We start from the raw sequence: 19475 nt of genomic DNA on the forward strand, positions 1-19475 counted from the left end.
ACGTGTGATAAAATTTATGTGAGTAACATTAGCTCTGTACATTTTTACTCGGTATCCACCTTATTTTTCAATGCAGAAGTAAGCTGTTTTCTGTGAATGTGCGAGACTTCTGGTTCATTAGCTGCTGTAGGAAAAAAACAACAACAACAACAACGTGCAGTAAATGGTAAAACTGTTATCCCTACAAACCTGTATGTTCATAATTAAGATGATACATTAAAATAATATGGTAAGACACACCAATTTGAAATATCAAGCAGCAAAATAAGCTGTTTTGGATAAATTAATCTAACAGCCTACCACGCAGCAGAAAGAACACAACCAGTCAGTGAACAACACTATTATGTCTGCATGTTCTGCATGTCTCTGTTTTGAGAGGCGTAGTGTTGTCTGCTACACAAACTCAAGCACACATGATGGTAACAGTGTTTTGTCATTCATACAGTTCTGTATTATTTGACAAATTTTTACAATTTTTAAAATGCAATGTTTTGTTCTAAATCAGTTGTTGATTTACCAGACTAAGTTGTTAGTTTTTTTTAAATTATTATTTCTTAAATTTTTGATGATAAAATTAAGTTTGCTTACTCTGTGCAGTTTAATTGTGACATAAAGGCCAACTGATAACCTTAGTTTACCTTCTAGCTCAAGGCACTTAATAAATAATGAACGCTTACTACTGTGTTGTTTTATACAAGCGTTTAAGGGGGCATAACACAGTTTCACCTAATCTCATGCTAATCTTGAGTATCTATAGAGTAGTACTGCATCCTTTATATCTTCAAAAAAGTCTTTAGTTTCATCATATTTATAAAAGAAAGATACAGCTTTACAATTCTCTCCGAAAAAAGCAGAGCTCCTGGAGGTGCACCGTGGGCTGACCTAAAGAGAGAGACGAGCACTTGAGTGCCTAATGCTGACAAAACAGACATTTGATGCCGTTTCACTTACCTTCAGCAGTTCGGAATCATGACCAGGATCTTTTTTAGCTGGGACAACTAATCTCATCTCGTGAACGAGTCAGTTTATTGTTCGTTATCTGGCTCTGCTCGGTGTTCATCTTCAGTTCTCTCTTCACAGCAGTTCAGTCAGTGTACTGTTTGAGTAAATGAATTACTCTGGGATATTGGTTTGTTTGAACTCCGAGGGAGTGTCAGCCACATTAAAACAGTTAACAGCTTAAGTCATTTATGGATTCATGCGTATTGGAGACGCGAACCGTTTAAAACGATTCAGTTCGATTTGGTGAACTGGTTCAAAAATATCCGGTTACATCGAACGATTCGTTCGCGAACTGGATATCACAAACTGCTTTGTTTTGAACTCTCTCACAACAGACACGGAAGAGAAGACAATGCTGAATAAAGTCATAGTTTTGCTATTTTTGGACCAAAATTTATTTTCGATGCTTCAAAAAAATTTTGACCCTCTGATGTCACATGGACTACTTTGATGATGTTTTTCTTACCTTTCTGGACATGGACAGTATACCTTGCACAACGTTTCAGTGCAGGGACTGAGAGCTCTCGGACTAAATCTAAAATATCTTAAACTGTGTTCCGAAGATAAAGGGAGGTCTCACGGATTTGGAACGACATGAGGGTGAGTTATTATGACATAATTTAGATTTTTGGGTGAACTATCCCTTTAAGGGCACTTCATTCATTGGGTATTGAAGGTGGAAGAGTTCGCTGTTCATTTACTACCCCCCACCTACAACTCCTCTCAGCACCGAGACTCGAACCTGCGACCTTCGGCTTACAAGTCCAACTCTCTAAACATTAGGCCACAGCTGCTCCCGAATCACGAGAATCCAACTCTTTAACAGTGTAAACAACTCTGAATGCATGAAACAGCATAACAATACACCATAGATTCTCTATGGGATTCAGGTATGGTGAGTTTGCTGGCCTGTCAAGCACACCAACACCATGGTAATTTAGCCAACTTTTGGTGCTTTTGGCAGTGTGGGCAGGTGCAAAATCCTGCTGTAAAATGAAATCAGTATCTTCAAGAAGCTGGTCAGCAGAAGGAAGCATGAAGTGCTCCAAAATTTATTGGTAAATGGGCGCAGTGACTTTGGTTTTCAAAAAACACAATGGACCAAGGGAAGTCGTGGCCTAATGGTTAGAGAGTCGGACTCCCAATCGAAAGGTTGTGAGTTCGAGTCCCGGGCCGGCAGGAATTGTGGGTGGGGGGAGTGCATGTACAGTTCTCTCTCCACCTTCAATACCACGACTTAGGTGCCCTTGAGCAAGGCATCGAACCCCCAACTGCTCCCCGAGCGCCGCAGCATAAAATGGCTGCCCACTGCTCCGGGTGTGTGCTCACAGTGTGTGTGTGTGTTCACTGCTCTGTGTGTGTGCACTTCGGATGGGTTAAATGCAGAGCACAAATTCTGAGTATGGATCACCATACTTGGCTGAATGTCACGTCACTTTCACTTTCAACACCAACAAATGACATTGCACCCCAAATCATCACAGACTGTGGAAACTTAACACTTGACTTCAAGCAACTTGGGCCATGAGCTTCTCCACCCTTCCTCCAGACTCTAGGACCTTGGTTTCAAAATGAAATACAAAACTTGCTGTTCTGTTCAGTATTAGTTTTTTCTTTAGTTTAATTTTGATTTGTATAAGTAGTTCAGGTGTGACTCCTTGTGGTGAAAACCGTTATTACAATACTCAATACTACGAAACAGAAAGCATGTAAAACAATAGAAGAGTCGTTTTCTGTGATCTGCATTTTGGATGCTGTCTAATCCTTGGAGTAGATACGACCGTAAGTTATAAATTTCATATTGAAAATAACTGCAATAATGTTGTGTTAGTTTAAATTAGTTAAATTAACAACCTGACGGCTAATATGTTAATAAGTTTGCAGAGTCACATTTTTTCTTCAGAGACATAATTTGGTTGTTTATTTTGTTGTTTAATTCTGTAATTCTGAATCGCTTGATGGGAAAACAGTAGTTGCTCTTCCTCCTTTGATAGAGTGTAACACTTTACCAGATGACAGATCGGAGATTCCTACGCCAGAGTTAGCTATGTGTTTCCCCCACCTCACTGCTGTGTCAGATAAAATTCCGCCTTTAGATCCTTGTGCTCCTATCCTTCTCCTCTTGGGTCGAGATATTCTTAGTGTGCACAAAGTGCGTGAACAACGAAACGGACCCCTCAACACACCATATGCGCAGCGCTTAGACCTGGGCTGGGTGGTAGTGAGAGAAGTTTGTCTGAATGGGACTCATTGTCAGTCCAACGTGAACGCTTATAAGACCAACGTACTTCCAAATGGGCGAACTTCATTCTTCTCTCCATGCACAAAGAGTTTCAGTGTCATAGAACGGGGTGAGTCACCTTTTTTGTCATATCTACCCGACCCACCATGTTCTCTCAAGGTTTCAAAAACCAGTGAGAGCTATACAAAGGGCTTAAAAGAGAATGTGTTCTTCAGATCTTCAGAGGATGATAAATCAGCTTTATCTGTAGAGGATCGAGTCTTTCTCGACATAATGGACAAAGAGGTGTACCTTGATGATGATAACCACTGGGTGGCGCCACTTCCATTCCGCTCTCCAAGAAAGCAACTCCTGAACAATAGAGAGCAAGCTATACAAAGGCTGAACTCATTGCAGCGCACTCTTTCAAAGAAACCGAATATGAAAACGCATTTCTTTGGTTTTATGCAGAAGGTGATTGAAAATGAGCAAGCAGAACCTGCTCCACCCTTACAATCAGGGGAAGAATGTTGGTATTTACAGATTTTTGGAGTTTACCACCCACACAAACCTGACAAAATTAGGGTGGTCTTTGATTCGAGCGCCCAGTATGGAGGGGTGTCCCTTAATGATGTTTTGATGAGCGGACCTGATCTTAACAATACCCTTTTGGGTGTGCTGTTGCACTTCCGTAGGGAGAAAGTAGCTGTGATGGCGGACATAGAACAAATGTTCTATTGTTTCAAAGTAAAAGATCAGCATCGCAATTATCTTCGCTTTCTTTGGCACAAAAACAACTGTGCAGAAAAGGAGATCATTGATTACAGAATGACCGTGCACGTCTTTGGCAATAGTCCTTCGCCAGCGGTTGCTATATATGCCATAAGACGAGCAGCAGAACTAGGCGAAGAAGAGTACGGAATGGATGCTAAGGACTTTGTGTTACGCAACTTCTACGTTGATGATGGCATCACATCTGTCCCGACTGAAAGAGAAGCCATTGATCTCCTAAAGCGTACGCAAGCAATGCTGTCAAAGTCAAGCTTGAATCTGCATAAAGTGGCTTCTAACAGTGCTACGGTGATGGAAGCTTTTCCATCCAGTGAGAGAGCCAAAGATCTCAAAGACCTGGATTTTGATAAAGACCCAGTACCTCTCCAACGCAGCCTTGGTTGGAACATCAAGGAAGACTGCTTTTTATTTAAAGCTTCTCAAGATCTCAAACCCTTCACTCGAAGAGGGATCCTTTCCACCATCAACAGTTTATATGATCCTCTCGGGTTTGTCTGTCCAGTCACTATGCAAGGCAAAGCTCTAGTGAGAGAACTTTCAACTATACAACAGGATTGGGACACCGGTCTTCCGGCAGACAAAAGAGATCCGTGGAAGGTATGGACTTCATCACTAGCAGAGCTTGATCGATTGCAAATACCACGATCTTATGTCCCAACCTCACTGTGCGGAGCTCAGGTTCGAGAGTTGTGTATCTTCTCGGATGCTTCTACTTTAGCTATCGCTGCAGTAGCGTACCTACGAGCAGTGTTTGGAATAACGGCGTTTAAAAGAACGGCGTTAGGTAACGACGTTATTTTTTCAGTAACGGGGTAATCTAACTAATTACTTTTCCCGTCGTTACAACGCCGTTAACGTTACTGAACGTTAAATGCGGTGCGTTACTATGCATTGATTTAATATGCAATCCGAACGCACCCCTGGCTCACACAGCGAGTGAGCAGGTGGGTTAATAACGAGATAAGCGATTATGATTGGCTAAGGCAGAGTCATGTGTTTCATGGTAGCCAATCAGAGCCAGTGTTTTAACACACACGAGCCAGCGGCGCCAAACACACACAGTCACACACACGCAACAGCTACACAGAGATTCGCAGCAGCAGGAGAAATGGCGAGTCAGGAGCAATCCGATGAAAAGTTGGCATTTTCAAGGTGGAGATATAAGCACTACTTCAAATTCATTGTAGTCAAAGGCAAGAACGTGCATGTAATGTGTGACACACGCATCTACAAAGCTAGTGGCCAAAAACACTTTTCTTACAAAGAGTGCAGGATAAAACTCTTGCTGTCTGTTGACGTGCAATAAATCTCGAAAGTTATGTACGAACACCTGTCTGTTCTACTTATTTCAACTGACTTGTGAAAACTGCTAAAAAAAAAAAAAAAATTATTTAGCTATAGCAACTTTTTTTTTTTTTTTACAGTAACGCAAATAGTTACTTTCCCTGGTAACGAGTTACTTTTATTATAGAGTAATTCAGTTACTAACTCAGTTATTTTTTGGAACAAGTAGTGAGTAACTATAACTAATTACTTTTTTAAAGTTACGTTCCCAACACTGCCTACGAGTAATAGATTCAAACGGACAGCTTCATGTGGGGTTTGTAATGGGAAAATGCAAGTTGGCCCCTTTTCCAGCACATACTGTTCCACGCCTGGAGTTATGTGCAGCGGTGCTTGCTGTTGAGCTGATGGAACTCATAAAGGAAGAAATTGACATAGAGTTCCACAATATCCAGTTCTATACTGACAGTCGCATAGTGCTCGGCTACATTCACAATGTAACACGCAGATTCTACATGTACGTGGCTAACAGAGTTGCACGCATAAGAAAAACCACAGAACCTAGTCAATGGCATTACATCTGTTCTGAACAGAACCCAGCAGATCATGCCACCAGGTTTGTGGCAGCAGCCCACTTACCCCTTACCAACTGGTTCTCAGGTCCAGAGTTCTTTAGGAAATGTGGCCCTATAGAAGGTAGTTTAGGAGAGTCATATGGACTTGTCAAAGCAGAAGAGGATGTTGAAATTTGCCCCCAAGTGAAAACACTGGCAACTAACGTCAAAGAGCACTTACTAGGCTCAAGCAGATTTGAACGTTTCTCAAGGTGGAGATCTTTGGTGAGAGCTGTCGCTACTCTGACGCACATCGCAAAATCATTCTCACAATCTTTTCCTGACACACACTGTCGGAAATGGCATCTGTGTACTAAAACCTCAGGTGTGGAGATATCACAAGCCAAGTCGACTATAGTCAAAACCGCACAACCAGAAGTGTACCAGGAGGAATTTGAGAGTTTGACTAAGTTTGGTAAAGTCTCTCAGCGTAGCACGCTCCTGAGGCTTGACCCCTTTTGTGGACAAGGAGGGTCTGTTAAGAGTTGGGGGTCGCATTCACTGTGCTGACATCTCTGATCTAGAGAAGCATCCCTTGATAATCCCTCCCAACCATCACGTGACTGGTCTTTTAAATCAGCATTATCATGATCAAGTGGCTCATCAAGGCCGGCAATTTTACTGAGGGTGCTATACGTAGTGCTGGATTGTGGATATTCAGTGGCAAAAGATCTGTTTTAAATATCATCCACAAATGTGTGCTATGCAAGAAACTGAGAGGTAAAGTAGAGAGTCAGAAGATGTCGGCTTTGCCTTCAGATAGAGTTTCTGTAGATCCACCTTTCACCCACACAGGTCTTGATGTTTTTGGACCATTCACTGTGGTGACACGTAAGACAAGAGGGCATAACGCTGAGAACAAGCGATGGGCTGTCATATTCAGTTGCTTAAATACCAATGCAGTTCACTTAGAGGTTGTGGAGTCCCTATCAGCGTCAAGCTTTATTTGTGCTTTGCGTCGCTTCTTGGCTGTCAGAGGACCAGTGAAGCACTTTCGTTCTGACAGGGGACAAATTTCATTGGAGCAGTCAAGGAACTTCAAATTGACAGTAGCACCTCAGAGTTGAAAGACTTCTTGCAGAATCAAGGTTGCACGTGGACCTTTAATGGTCCACATTCCTCCCAAATGGGAGGAGTGTGGGAAAGAATGATCGGGATTCCCAGACGTATTCTGGAGGCTCTCTTGATGAAAACTCCCACAAGACTCACGCATGAGGTCTTAACACTTTAATGGCAGAAGTCATGGCCATTATGAACTCCAGACCCTTAACCCCAATCTCATCAGATACGGGCATGCCCCAAGTGCTTTCACCAGCAATGCTCTTAACTCAGAAGGCGAGTGTTGCTCCAGCTCCTCCTGGAAATTTTGAGATAGGTCACCTGCACAAAAATCAGTGGCGTCAAGTCCAGATGTTGGCTGATTCATTCTGGAAGCGATGGAAGCAGGAGTACTTGTCCACCTTGCAACCCAGGAGAAAATGGACAGAGGAGAGAAAGAGTATTCAGGAAGGAGACATTGTTTTGTTGAAGGATGGGGAAGCTAAGCGCAGTGAGTGGTCAATTGGTCTCATAGCAAAGACTATAGCCTCATCTGATGGAAAAATTCGTAAGGTTATGGTGAAGACTGCTAAGCAAGGGGTATTCAGAGAGTACTTAAGACCTATATGTGATGTGATGTGATGTCTTACTTTTGTCAAATAATCGGAATGCATAGTGGTATAACACAAGTTATACCAGGCGGGGAGTGTTCTGTTCAGTATTAGTTTTTTCTTTAGTTTCATTTTGATTTGTATAAGTAGTTCAAGTGTGACTCCTTATGGAGAAAACCGTTATTACAATACTCAATAAAACGAAACTGAAAGCATGTAAAACAATAGAAGAAGAGTCGTTTTCTGTGATCTGCATTTTGGATGCTGTCTAATCCTTGGAGTAGATACGACCGTAAGTTATAAATTACATATTGAAAATAACTGCAATAATGTTGTGTTAGTTTAATTTAAAGCTGGTCATTATTAAGATGTTTAGAAGTAGATGTTTGATTCTGAAATATAGCGCAACCTGACGGCTAATATGTTAATAAGTTTGCAGAGTCACATTTTTTCTTCAGAGACATAATTCGGTTGTTTATTTTGTTGTTTAATTCTGTAAACGGAAGTTTGTGAATGTGAAAATGTTCATGCTATTTTGTAAATCATTCTGTAAGTTGTATTTTTTGTGTTTCTTTTAGTTTTACAGTAAAGTAAAGTGTGCATCACATAAGCACAACGAAGAACGTGTGATGGAGCTTTATTTCTGTTAGCTGTCAATCTTTGGTTCAGAACACCATTGCCAGGGCAGAACACTTGCTCTCATCTGAAAATAGGTTTTTGGACCACTGGGCAACAGTCCAGTTCTTCTCCTTAGCCCAGATAAGGCGCCTCTGACGTTGTCTGTGGTTCAGGAGTGGCTTAACAAGAGGAATACAACAACTGTAGCCAAATTCCTTGACACGTCTGTGTGTGGTGGCTCTTGATGCCTTGACCACAGCCTCAGTCCATTCCTTGTGAAGTTCCCTAAAATTCTTGAATCTTGAATATGCTTGGATACAGCACTCTGTAAACAGCCAGCTGCTTTGGCAATGAATGTTTGTGGTTTACCCTGCTTGTGAAAGATGTCAATGATTGTCTTCTGGACAACTGTCATATCAGCAGTCTTCCCCATGATTGTGTAGCCTGGTGAACCAAACTGGGAGACCATTTTGAAGGCTCAGGAAAACTTTGCAGGTGTTTTGAGTTGATTAGCTAATTGGCATGTTGACATATTCTAATTTGTTGAGATTTGGTGGTGAATTGGTGGGTTGTTGTTAAATGTGAGCCAAAATCATCACTTTTCCATCAACATTCTTATTTATTGAGATGCACCTGCATACTGTACAGCAGTCTTGTGTACCATATTGTTTTTTCAAAAGCTGTTTTGTATTATTCCAGTGTGCTGATCATGCACTGACAGTAAACCTTAAATCATTTTAATTTCCATGCAGGTGATAAAGACATTGATCATCCCTCGGCTAACCGTAGAAGGTGCTCGTATTAAAGCTGTGATGGACGGGCCAGTGGTGTCCAACATTGATAAGATCGGAGCTGATCATGTCCAGAGTCTGTTACTTGTAAGTACCTCACAACAACACAAGTCAGTAATTCAAAAGAGCAGTAGTTTTAGTTCTGGTGCTGTCATATTTGTTAGGGGCCAAACCCCAAAGGGGCTCCCTGTTGCATCTCTTAGTTTACATTATTATTATTTTTAGGGGCCAAGCCCCTGCTCTGTTGAAGAAAGGTTGGAACATATCTATGCAGGGCTCAGACCCTCCAGGAATTGAGTTTGACACCCCTGGCTTACATTAATACTCTACCCATTACAGTAGCAGACATTTGGAAACAGTACAGTATTGGTTTTTTTTGTTGTTGTTTTTTGCTCCTCCTTCAAATTTTCTTCACGTGATCTTCGAACTAATCCACACAGAAATGACTGAACTGATTTTTTTTTATTCATCTTGGTTCAAATTCAAGTCAAGTCAACTTTATTTACATACGCTTTAAACAAAATACATTGCGTCAAAGCAACTGAACAACATTCATTAGGAAAACAGTGTGTCAATAATGCAAAATGATAGTTAAAGGCAGTTCATCATTGAATTCAGTGATGTCATCTCTGTTCAGTTAAATAGTGTCTGTGCATTTATTTGCAATCAAGTCAACGATATCAAAGGTTATGATGTCGCAAACTTAGAATAGAATATAATAGAATAGAATGAGCTTTTATTGCCAGGCATGTTTACCAGGAATTAGTTTTTGTGACAGAAGCTTCAACAGTGTAACAAAATGACTGTAACTGAAAAAAATAATAGAACAAGTAAATAAGGAATATAAATAAACAAATTGACAATTGTATGTACAGATATATAACAATAGACAGTTGTATGTACAGGTATATTATGTGCAAATTGAAATGTAGACTGTTACTTGTGTGCATGTGTGTGTGTGCGTGTGTGCGTGTGCGTGTTAGATAAATAAGTGTATAAGTGTATAAATAGTGTGTTCCATGTGTATTGTTAAATGTTCATGAGATGGATTGCCTGGGGGAAGAGACTATTCCTATGTCTGGTCTTTCTGGTGCTCAGTGCTCTGTAGCGTAGACCAGAGAGCAACAGTTTAAAGAGAGTGTATGGTGGATGTGAGGGGTCCAGAGTGATTTTTCCAGCCCTTTTGCTCACTCTGGATGAGTACAGTTCTTGGAGAGTGGGGAAGGTTGTACCAATGATTAACTCAGTAGTGCGGACTACCCTCTGTAGTCTTCTGAGGTCAGATTTGGTAGCTGAGCTGAACCAGACAGTTATTGAAGTGCAGAGGATGGATTCAATGATGGCAGAGTAGAACTGTTTCAGCAGCTCGTGTGGTAGGTTTTACTTCCTCAGCTGGCGAAGGAAGTACAACCTCTGCTGGGCCTTTTTAAGGATGTTGACCTGAAATTGGTTCAGAGGCTGTATCTCGGCCAAACTTTGATTAGTTGAAACAAAACTTGGTATGATTCTTCAAAACACCATGACATGAGAGTGCATGCCAAAGTTGGGAACAGTGCCACCTATGGGTCATGAGATACCAAAAATGTACGTTTGCTTATAAATTTTGAACAGTTAATCAGCATTATCTTGTGATGTCTACGGATTCCTCGGGTCATGCCAAACGTGTTGATGTTGATTTGTTGGCACAAAAATTGGTAAGGATCATCAACACCATGTATCGAAGTACCTGAGAAGTTTGAACACAGCGTCACCTATCATTCCAAAGATATACATTTTTTTGCGAAAATGCTTATAACTTTTGAAAACATTGTCCAAATTTCATTATCATTTCATTCCCTGGGTTATGCTGGTTCTGACGATATGTCATTTGTCATTTTTCAATAATGTGCCAATTTGCCCTATTGAAGTAAATGGAAAAAAAAATTCGCTGCTCCTACTAATTTTGTCCAATTTTGTCCAAAATCTGATCAGATGATATTTGGACCGAACCGCACAGAAGTGACTGAACATATTTTTGATATTTGCTTCCATTCATGAGAAATAACTCTCTGAAGTTGAACATGCCTATGTTTGTTGTCTTATGTTGTTAAATGCTAATAAGTTACAGGCTAACCAATTACCATACTGTGACTCTTCAGCTATCAAGTTAACCATAAGCTGCATTACCATTAATTTATATTTGCATGTTACACTGGTTAAAATGCTAAAAAAACTTTTCATTCTCATACCTAAAGATAAGATTATTTACAAATTCAATGTGTTGCAAGTGTTTAACCATTGGAACTTTGCTAAATGTAAAAGTACCCAATTATGGTCTTTGCCCCGATATTTGCTCCATGCAGCTATATTTCATATTGTTGTTGGTATTTATGCAAATAAATGTCCATTTTAATTAAAGTATTAAAGTGGAAATTGTTAATTGTCTTGGAAAGGATTTGTTGTGTTGCCATTCTCATTCAGTATTAACGCAATTTGTGCTTGTTCGTTTCATTTTCGAGTCCTGGACATGACATGCGGGGGAAAAATATAAATATTTTGGCCATGTTTTACTAATTGATTCCTTAATTTAAATTTAACAAGGGTCTGAGTTAATGAAATGTGGCCACAAATTAACAGGTTGTAACAAAATTTTAATATTTTTATATTTGCATTTTAATCATGATCCAAACCAAGATGCATCAAGTAGCATGAGCAGTTTTTGAGGCCCAACACTACTACTATCTGACCAAGTTTCAGCTCTCTAGGCCTTACGGTTTGGGCTGCACAATCAGTTTTAATGGAGAAAAAAAAAATTCTTACAACTACGTGCTTGAAAAATTCACAAATAACTTGGAGGTTTTTCCATATACAGATTTGTATAGCTGAAAAACACAATCCCTATTTAGCAGTCAGATGTCTGTATGCACAGATCCCTAAACAAGGCCAAATCTGCAGATTATTTTTATTTATTTATTTTGTAGAAGCATTTTTTCAATTTGAACTAGCACCAACTACATCACATTATGTACGAGAAGCTGCAAAAGACACAGGTGCGAGTGGAATGCAAAAAACATGGTGACAATAATTGTTATGTAAGTATCTTGGGCGATATATTGCTTCACCAAAAATTATTTAGGTCATGTACATAGATTGTGCGATAAACCAAAATGTTTATTATTTTGACAGGCCTAGCTACAGATTTATAATTGTTTCTCTAATAGTATCCATCTTGGAATTTTATGAAGTTCATAAAGTCTTACTGCTATGCTGTTGGGTAATGTCTGCATCTGCTGATTAGGGATGTAACAATTCACTCAACTCACGATTCGATTCACGATTTTGATTTCACATTTCGATTTGATTCACATTTTTTTATTAACAAAATTATATTTAAGGCAAATTATGAATTAAATGCGTCCTTTTATTATTGCTTGGACAAAATGCTGTACATTTCTTTGTGAAATTTAAATATAAGTATAATAATATACTAATATAGCACTTACATATTATTGGTATTGATTCCTTCTTTTGTCCTCATTTGTAAGTCGCTTTGGATAAAATGTAAATAACAAAACAAAACCAAAATTTTAAAACAAGCTCCAAATAAATAAATAACACAAACAAAATAAATATCTTTATATAAACAAAATAAGGCTTTGTCTGTGCTCTTTCCATTTAAAATTAATGGCAACCACTGCATTTTAATCATGACCCAAACAAAGATGCTGCATACATGCAACATGAGCAGTTTTTAATTTAAATTATAATTTAGAAATTTTTAAGCGAAAACAGAATGGTTTAACTTCGGTTTTGTAAAACTATACATAAATTATATTTGCATGAAACGCAGATTCACTCTCTGCCAGCAGGTGATGCTTTAAAGGGTTAGTTCACCCAAAAATCAAAATTATGTCACTAATAACTCACCCTCATTTCATTCCAACCCGTGAGACCTCCGTTCATCTTCGGAACACAGTTTAAGATATTTTAGATTTAGTCCGAGAGCTCTCAGTCCCTCCATTGAAACTGTGTGCATGGTATACTGTCCATGTCCAGAAAGGTAAGAAAAACATCATCAAAGTAGTCCATGTGACATCAGAGGGTCAGTTAGAATTTTTTGAAGCATCAAAAATACATTTTGGTCCAAAAATAGCAAAAACTACGACTTTATTCAGCATTGTCTTCTCTTCTGTGTCTGTTGTGAGATTTCAAAACACTGCAGTTTAGTGATATCTGGTTCGCGAACTAATCATTCGATGTAACCAGATCTTCTTGAACCAGTTCACCAAATCGAACTGAATCGTTTGAAATGGTTCGCTTCTCCAATAAGCATTAATCCACAAATGACTTAAGCTGTTAACTTTTTTAATGTGGCTGACACTCCCTCTGAGTTAAAACAAACCAATATCCCGGAGTAATTCATTTACTCAAACAGTACACTGACTGAACTGCTGTGAAGAGAGAACTGAAGATGCACACTGAGCCGAGCCAGATAATGAACGAAAGATTGACTCGTTCTCGAGTCAAGAACCAGTTGCGTCGGTTTTCTGATCACCAGTAGTTCTTTCGGACAGTTCAATTCAATAAACCGGTTGAAGAAAACGGTTCACCAGTTCTTTTGCGCTCGAAGTAATGACTTCATTTGCGATGATTGCCCTTGATTCAAGCCTTCGGTTTACCCGCGCTCATAACATTAGCACAGAATGAGTTCAGAATCAATCACCAAAAAAAACAGTTCTGTTCAGACGCTCTGTGTGTCATTCTGCTTCACGCTGAATCACACAACACATGCACAGTATCATCAGCTCCTTGGTTCTCGAATCGGACGCGTCTGACAGAAACAGTTCTCGACTCGAGAACGAGCCAATCTTTTGTTCGTTATCTGGCTCGGCTCGGTGTTCATTTTCATTTCTGTCTCCACAGCAGTTTAGTCAGTGTACTGTTTGAGTCAATTACTCCAGAATATTGGTTTATTTTAACTCCGAGGGAGTGTCAGCCACATTAACCCTCTGGAGTCTAAGGGTATTTTTGGGGCCTGGAGAAGTTTTGTCATTCCCTGACATTTGTGCTTTTTTTCAGTTTCTTACACATCTAAATGGCTAAAGTCTAGTCTCACTGTAATCTGCACAAACTGGGCTATAATAATATGTGAGCAGCATGTATGTACATTATTGTGTTTTTGCGGGGAAAAAAAAATTATGCGTGGCTAGTGAAAAACTAAAAATGTTAAATCACTTGAATGAGGCAATAAAACACATACAGAACATTGGTTCCCGGGACTTTTGAGAACTGGAGCTTGTAGTCTGGAATTTTTCTTTCTAAATTATGTGAAAATCATCTTGTTTACTCAATATATTGAGTAAACAATATATTGATTTAAATGTTCTAAGACACTTTTTGTTTGTAAAAGTCATATGCGAGTAGGCGTCAACTATCATGAATATCATTGTGATTTACACCTGAGAAGACAAAGGCCTGCATAATGAGCTGCATAATGAGCCTTTCAGTCAGCTCTGTGTCACTGAGAGGGAAGAGTTACAAGAAAGAATGTAAGGACAAAATAAATGTATATAATTTTGTTTGTAGTTTATTTAGAATATATTTAATTATCCCAAACATAATTTAATATCCACTTGGGAGTGCAGTTAAACAGTGTATTAGGAACAATCAAAGCTGACTTTCAAACTGAATTGTTTGCATCATTACTCCAGTCACACAATCCTTCAGAAATCCTTTTAACAATCTTATTTTCTACAAAAAAAACATTTATTGCTATTATTATTATTATAATTATTATTATTAATGTTGAAAAGAGCAGAGAATTTTTTTCCCAGGTTTTTTAGGGGAGATAAATTGAAAGAACAGCATTGTGTTACGTTTATTTGTTACATTTATATTATTTACATCAAGCTTTTGAATGGTATAGTAATGTATATTGTTATTGAAACTTCATAATATTTCACTTGATTATACATTTAGTCAGGAATTATAGTTTAGAAAAAGTCTTTGGAAAAAGTCTAACTAGTAAAATGTTTACATGTTATGTGAAAACTAGTACAAGTATATAAATAAATAAAAAGAGACTTATGTTTATGATCTCTGCTGAATAAAGTGCTTCATTCTTTTTTTCTGAGAAAATCCAAATCTCAAATCCTCAACCACATCAAATCTTTTCTGGGTGAATTATGTCTTATTCCTCTCATTGCGAAGCAAACAGTAAAATAAAAAATACTTGAAGAACAGTCTTGCTGCGTTGTCTTCTGTTGTGACATGAGGGTGAGTTATTAATGACATAATTTAGATTTTTGGGTGAACTAACCCTTTAAACATTTCTCTGGTTTCTGCTGTAAACGGAGCAGCACTGCATTATGAACTTTAATAAGCATTATACAGAGGCAAGAAGAAAAAATACCATCTAAACTTTTCTAAAGACAGTAAATTCCCCTCAGACATGAATTCATATAAACTAACTCTAAATTAATTGCAATTTGTTTAGGATCTCAACCGATTTAAACTGTCACATATTTTAATAGATTTTCAACCGGCTCACAGTTAATAGTTACATCACTACTGCTGATGCTTTATTTTTCCTTAATTTAGTCATGGTATTGAATAAATAAATGGGCTTGTGATTGCTTTCTTCTAAAAGTGATGAAAACTATGCAGATCTAGCAGTTTTTTAAGAATTTTCTGTTTGTACAAGAACTTTCCATCCATGCAGTACAAAGTATCTCTACCTCTACCTTTTTTTTCATCGAAGCTCCTTTTTATTTATTGTAATCACCAGTTATTTAATACTTGGTGAATTCCAATTAATTTCTATTCAGCCTGACATTCTGAAGGGTTTAATTATACTGTACCTTAAGAGTTGTGTTTTTTGGACATTTAATTTATATCTAGGGTAAGTTCCCCTTTTTTTTAAGGTGGACCTTGGCCTAGGAAAACTTTAATGTTGTAACAAATAACAGCACACCTGTGTAAAGACAAATCTTTTGCTCTAAACCTCAAACCCTTACTCCTTTTATCCTCTTTAAATCTTTAATTAACTGTGCTATGGGCTTAATAAATAAGGGCTAAGAGGGCAGACTTGGCAGCAACTTCTTTCCAAATTAATACTCTGGGTGAGGTGGCTGTTGATCCTTATTCTAGCATTTTGTGATGAATATATAATTTCAATACATCTAAAACATTCAAAAAGTATGGAAACTAACTGATCTTTAAAGACCTTATGTGACTCCGCTGAAAATCTATCTGTTCCCAACACATTATTAACCTTTAATATAGAAACAGCTTTCTCTGTTTCTTCCTTTGTAATCTCTACCATCAGAGCTTTATTTTGTACTTCCCATATGGAGGGTTAGTCCAGTGATTCTAAAAAATTTATTTATTTCCTGTGAGCTGGCTGTATTTGGTTCTTTATATAGATTTCTTTAGTAATTTTCATTATATCTTCTTGCTTATGGCAGACTTTTTTTGTTTGGGAATCCCTAATTTCATAAAATTTACTCTCTGTCTGTAGCTTTCTTAACCTCCAAGTCTATAGCTTTTAGTGGTTACACCGACTACGGTAATCGATTAGTCGACTAGTCGACTTCAATGGTGTGCCATGACGCTTTAAGCTTGATGTCGACTAGTCGCCGGTCCTATAGAGGGCGCAACAGGATATCAACAAGAGAATCTTTCAAGGACTTCCACATTTACACTCCCATTTCCAAACAGTTAAAATAACAAATACATACATGTTATGAAAGCACTCCACATGCATGGGTGATTATATTACTGGACGCTTGAAATTGAACGGGAGAATGCACATTCTAAACCGCTTATTGTACAGGTAAGGTAACTGCTGTTCTAATCTAATGCACTGCTGCACTGTAATGCACACACACAGGCTTCAGACAGTGGCTCGTACGTCACGCGCAGATCGCTCACGCACAGAATCATTTAACGTGGAAATGTACTGTCAACGCTGTTCTGTGATTTCTCAATAAAATACCTTGGAAAGTGAAAAGTTCTATAATTTATTTCTTAATAACCAAATCCCACAGCTTCACTAGTGGAGAGACGGTGCCATGTAGACATAATTCACACACACAATCGCTCTCACTAATGCATTTATATGAATGTAATCCTTACTGTGGTACGTTATCTGTATCTGATTTAAAACGAGCAGAAATCTGTAAAAAATATAACGATCCAAAGCCAAAAGAACTGATAAAAATGAGATGTTATAGGAGCAATAACAATGTGGGCAGCGCTGTGTCATATGCCATAGCTGTGCAGTGTTTTTCAGAGCTCCAAGCTTATGTTCATTAATGACGTCATCAGCGACTAGTCGACTTCGACTCGACTTTCCTCACATAAAAGTCGACTTTAAAAAATCACTAGGCATTCAACCCCTAATAGCTTTAGAGCCTTTGAGCCATTTTCAGAATATCTCTGCCAAACAAATTTAGCTTTTTTCTCTATTTCTTCATCATATGTTACTTACTTTTAGCTTTCCTCTGCAATGCAAGAGCTATTAGCTTTCCTCTGATCACTGATTTTGCAGTATACCAAAGGACACTGTGATGCTTCCACTTTATTGTTGTTATCCATATAATCTCTCATTTCTTTTGCGCTTTAGCTTATCACTAGAAGTCACTCTTCCCAATTTTTTAATAAGAATCATTTATAAATCTCTCAGTAAAAGAGATGCTTTAAGCTCTCCTGCCAAAATATAAGCTCTATGTTTTAATGTTTGAAAGCAATTAAATTAAGTCATACAATTTAGTTGTAATTTGACTGTTTTTCCTTTTTTTCTGGTTTATTCACAATTCTCTCTCTTGTTCTGTTTAGAAACACTGTGCAAGTGTGGTTGCTAAAACTAGACCACTCCCAGATATGGTGGATCAATACAAGGCAGATTATGGTTATCTGGGCACCATGCTCTGTTCACATGTGGTGAAGGCCCGTGCACAGGCTGCCTTCCAAGCCCAAACTGTTAACAGAACCACACTCACTATCACACAGGTGAGCAAATCTGAAATAAAACGGTTGTAATGTTATAATATACTTTTGTCAGTAAGCTGATCTGAATCATAACCTGTAGTTTTACCCCTTTAAAAAAAAACCTTGTTAACATTGTTCAAATCAAACCTAAATTCTCCATTTGTCTCTCTTTGCAGCCACGCCCAACTCTGTCAGTGTCTCAGAGTGGATTGTCAGCATCAAGTGGGCCACGCACACCGAGCATTATTAAAGTACCCAGTTCACTCACCCTTATGTCCACTCGCCCTGGGACACCTACCCAGCCGTCACCCCCAGCTACCAAATACATTGTTATGGCAACAAGTGCAGGAGCTGCCTCCACACAGCAGGTAAGAGTTTAAAATTAGTTTGTGTCATAGTATTTGAGCAGGGCATAAAAAGTATAAAATAATTAATCGGTTCACTTCAAGCAGAATCAGTATTTTATAGTTTCTGTTCGTGTTTCTTAATAAACCATATGACGTACGTCTGTAAATTTAGAGGGTGCTGTTTGTGGTAAAGATATAACGCTTGTCTGGGTGGAGACTGGTAAAATGACTTGCCTAAGATGTCAGGCATTGTTTTATTTTTGGTCTTATCAATTTTTGATCTATATATCTGTTGTAATTGTAGACATAAAATATTTCTGCAGGTAATCTCTCTCAGCTCCTCCCAGTCTGGATCTCCTGTAACAAGTACAGTCCCTAGCACCCCCACATCTTTACAGCCACTGGTCAAACTGGAGTCTGGAAACACAGGTGCTCTGAGTGGCTCGCGCCCTCTTCAGAAATACATTGTGGTGTCTTTGCCTTCATCCTCTTCCTCACTGGAGAACAAGGGCTCAAGTGTCCTTCCGTCCTCTACCTCACCTATCAGTATGGAGTCGGCTGTCAAGTTGGAACGTTCAGAATCACCGGCTGCAAACACACAGTCACATTGAACACATTGAAACACACACTCACTTTCTCCACCAAGATACAGAAGAACAATAAATGTAGCTTGAGACTCGTAATAGTGCTTGCACAACACTTTCCGACAAACTGACATGCATGCTTAGAATTAGGAAAGCGAGCAAATAGCTATGCACATTTGGACAATAAGACTCACTCACAAACATCAACACTGTGTACACAGAGTGTGTGTGTATATGTGTGTGTGTGATATATATATATATATATATATATATATATATATATATATATACGCACACACAATTATATCTAAACATGAACAATCAATCATGTATACACACAGATACATCTGAATACTGTTTGTATATACGTGTGTACAGAGAAGATGTTATGGTGACAGCCATACACACATCAAAGAAAAATAAAGGATAGAAATTGATTGTGATTTGAAATTCTAAAATAGTGGTGTATGTGAAGATAGCACAAGTCAGTGTGTTTGAGCTCAGAGCTATAGCCATGCTTCATTAATGAACATAAGGATATGGTTATATTTATAATGGGAGAAGGAATGATAGATGTGGATTGTGTGGGTAGAAAACAAAAAA

At 38.5% G+C, this 19475-nt stretch overlaps 1 protein-coding gene across 1 annotated transcript in view; it reads left to right on the forward strand.

Moving 5' to 3' along the window:
- taf6 (TAF6 RNA polymerase II, TATA box binding protein (TBP)-associated factor) overlaps positions 1-19458 on the forward strand; it is a 78269-nt gene extending 58811 nt beyond the window's left edge. Inside the window, exons 12-15 of the mRNA XM_059545894.1 lie at positions 8933-9058; positions 17789-17962; positions 18118-18309; positions 18612-19458. Coding sequence (XP_059401877.1) covers positions 8933-9058; positions 17789-17962; positions 18118-18309; positions 18612-18899 — 780 coding nt within the window. The 3' untranslated portion in view covers positions 18900-19458. The remainder of the gene's footprint in view (positions 1-8932; positions 9059-17788; positions 17963-18117; positions 18310-18611) is intronic.
- The last annotated feature ends 17 nt before the right edge of the window (positions 19459-19475 follow it).

The sequence above is a fragment of the Carassius carassius genome, chromosome 4, assembly GCF_963082965.1.
Source record: "Carassius carassius chromosome 4, fCarCar2.1, whole genome shotgun sequence".
Classification (NCBI taxonomy): Eukaryota; Metazoa; Chordata; class Actinopteri; order Cypriniformes; family Cyprinidae; genus Carassius; species Carassius carassius.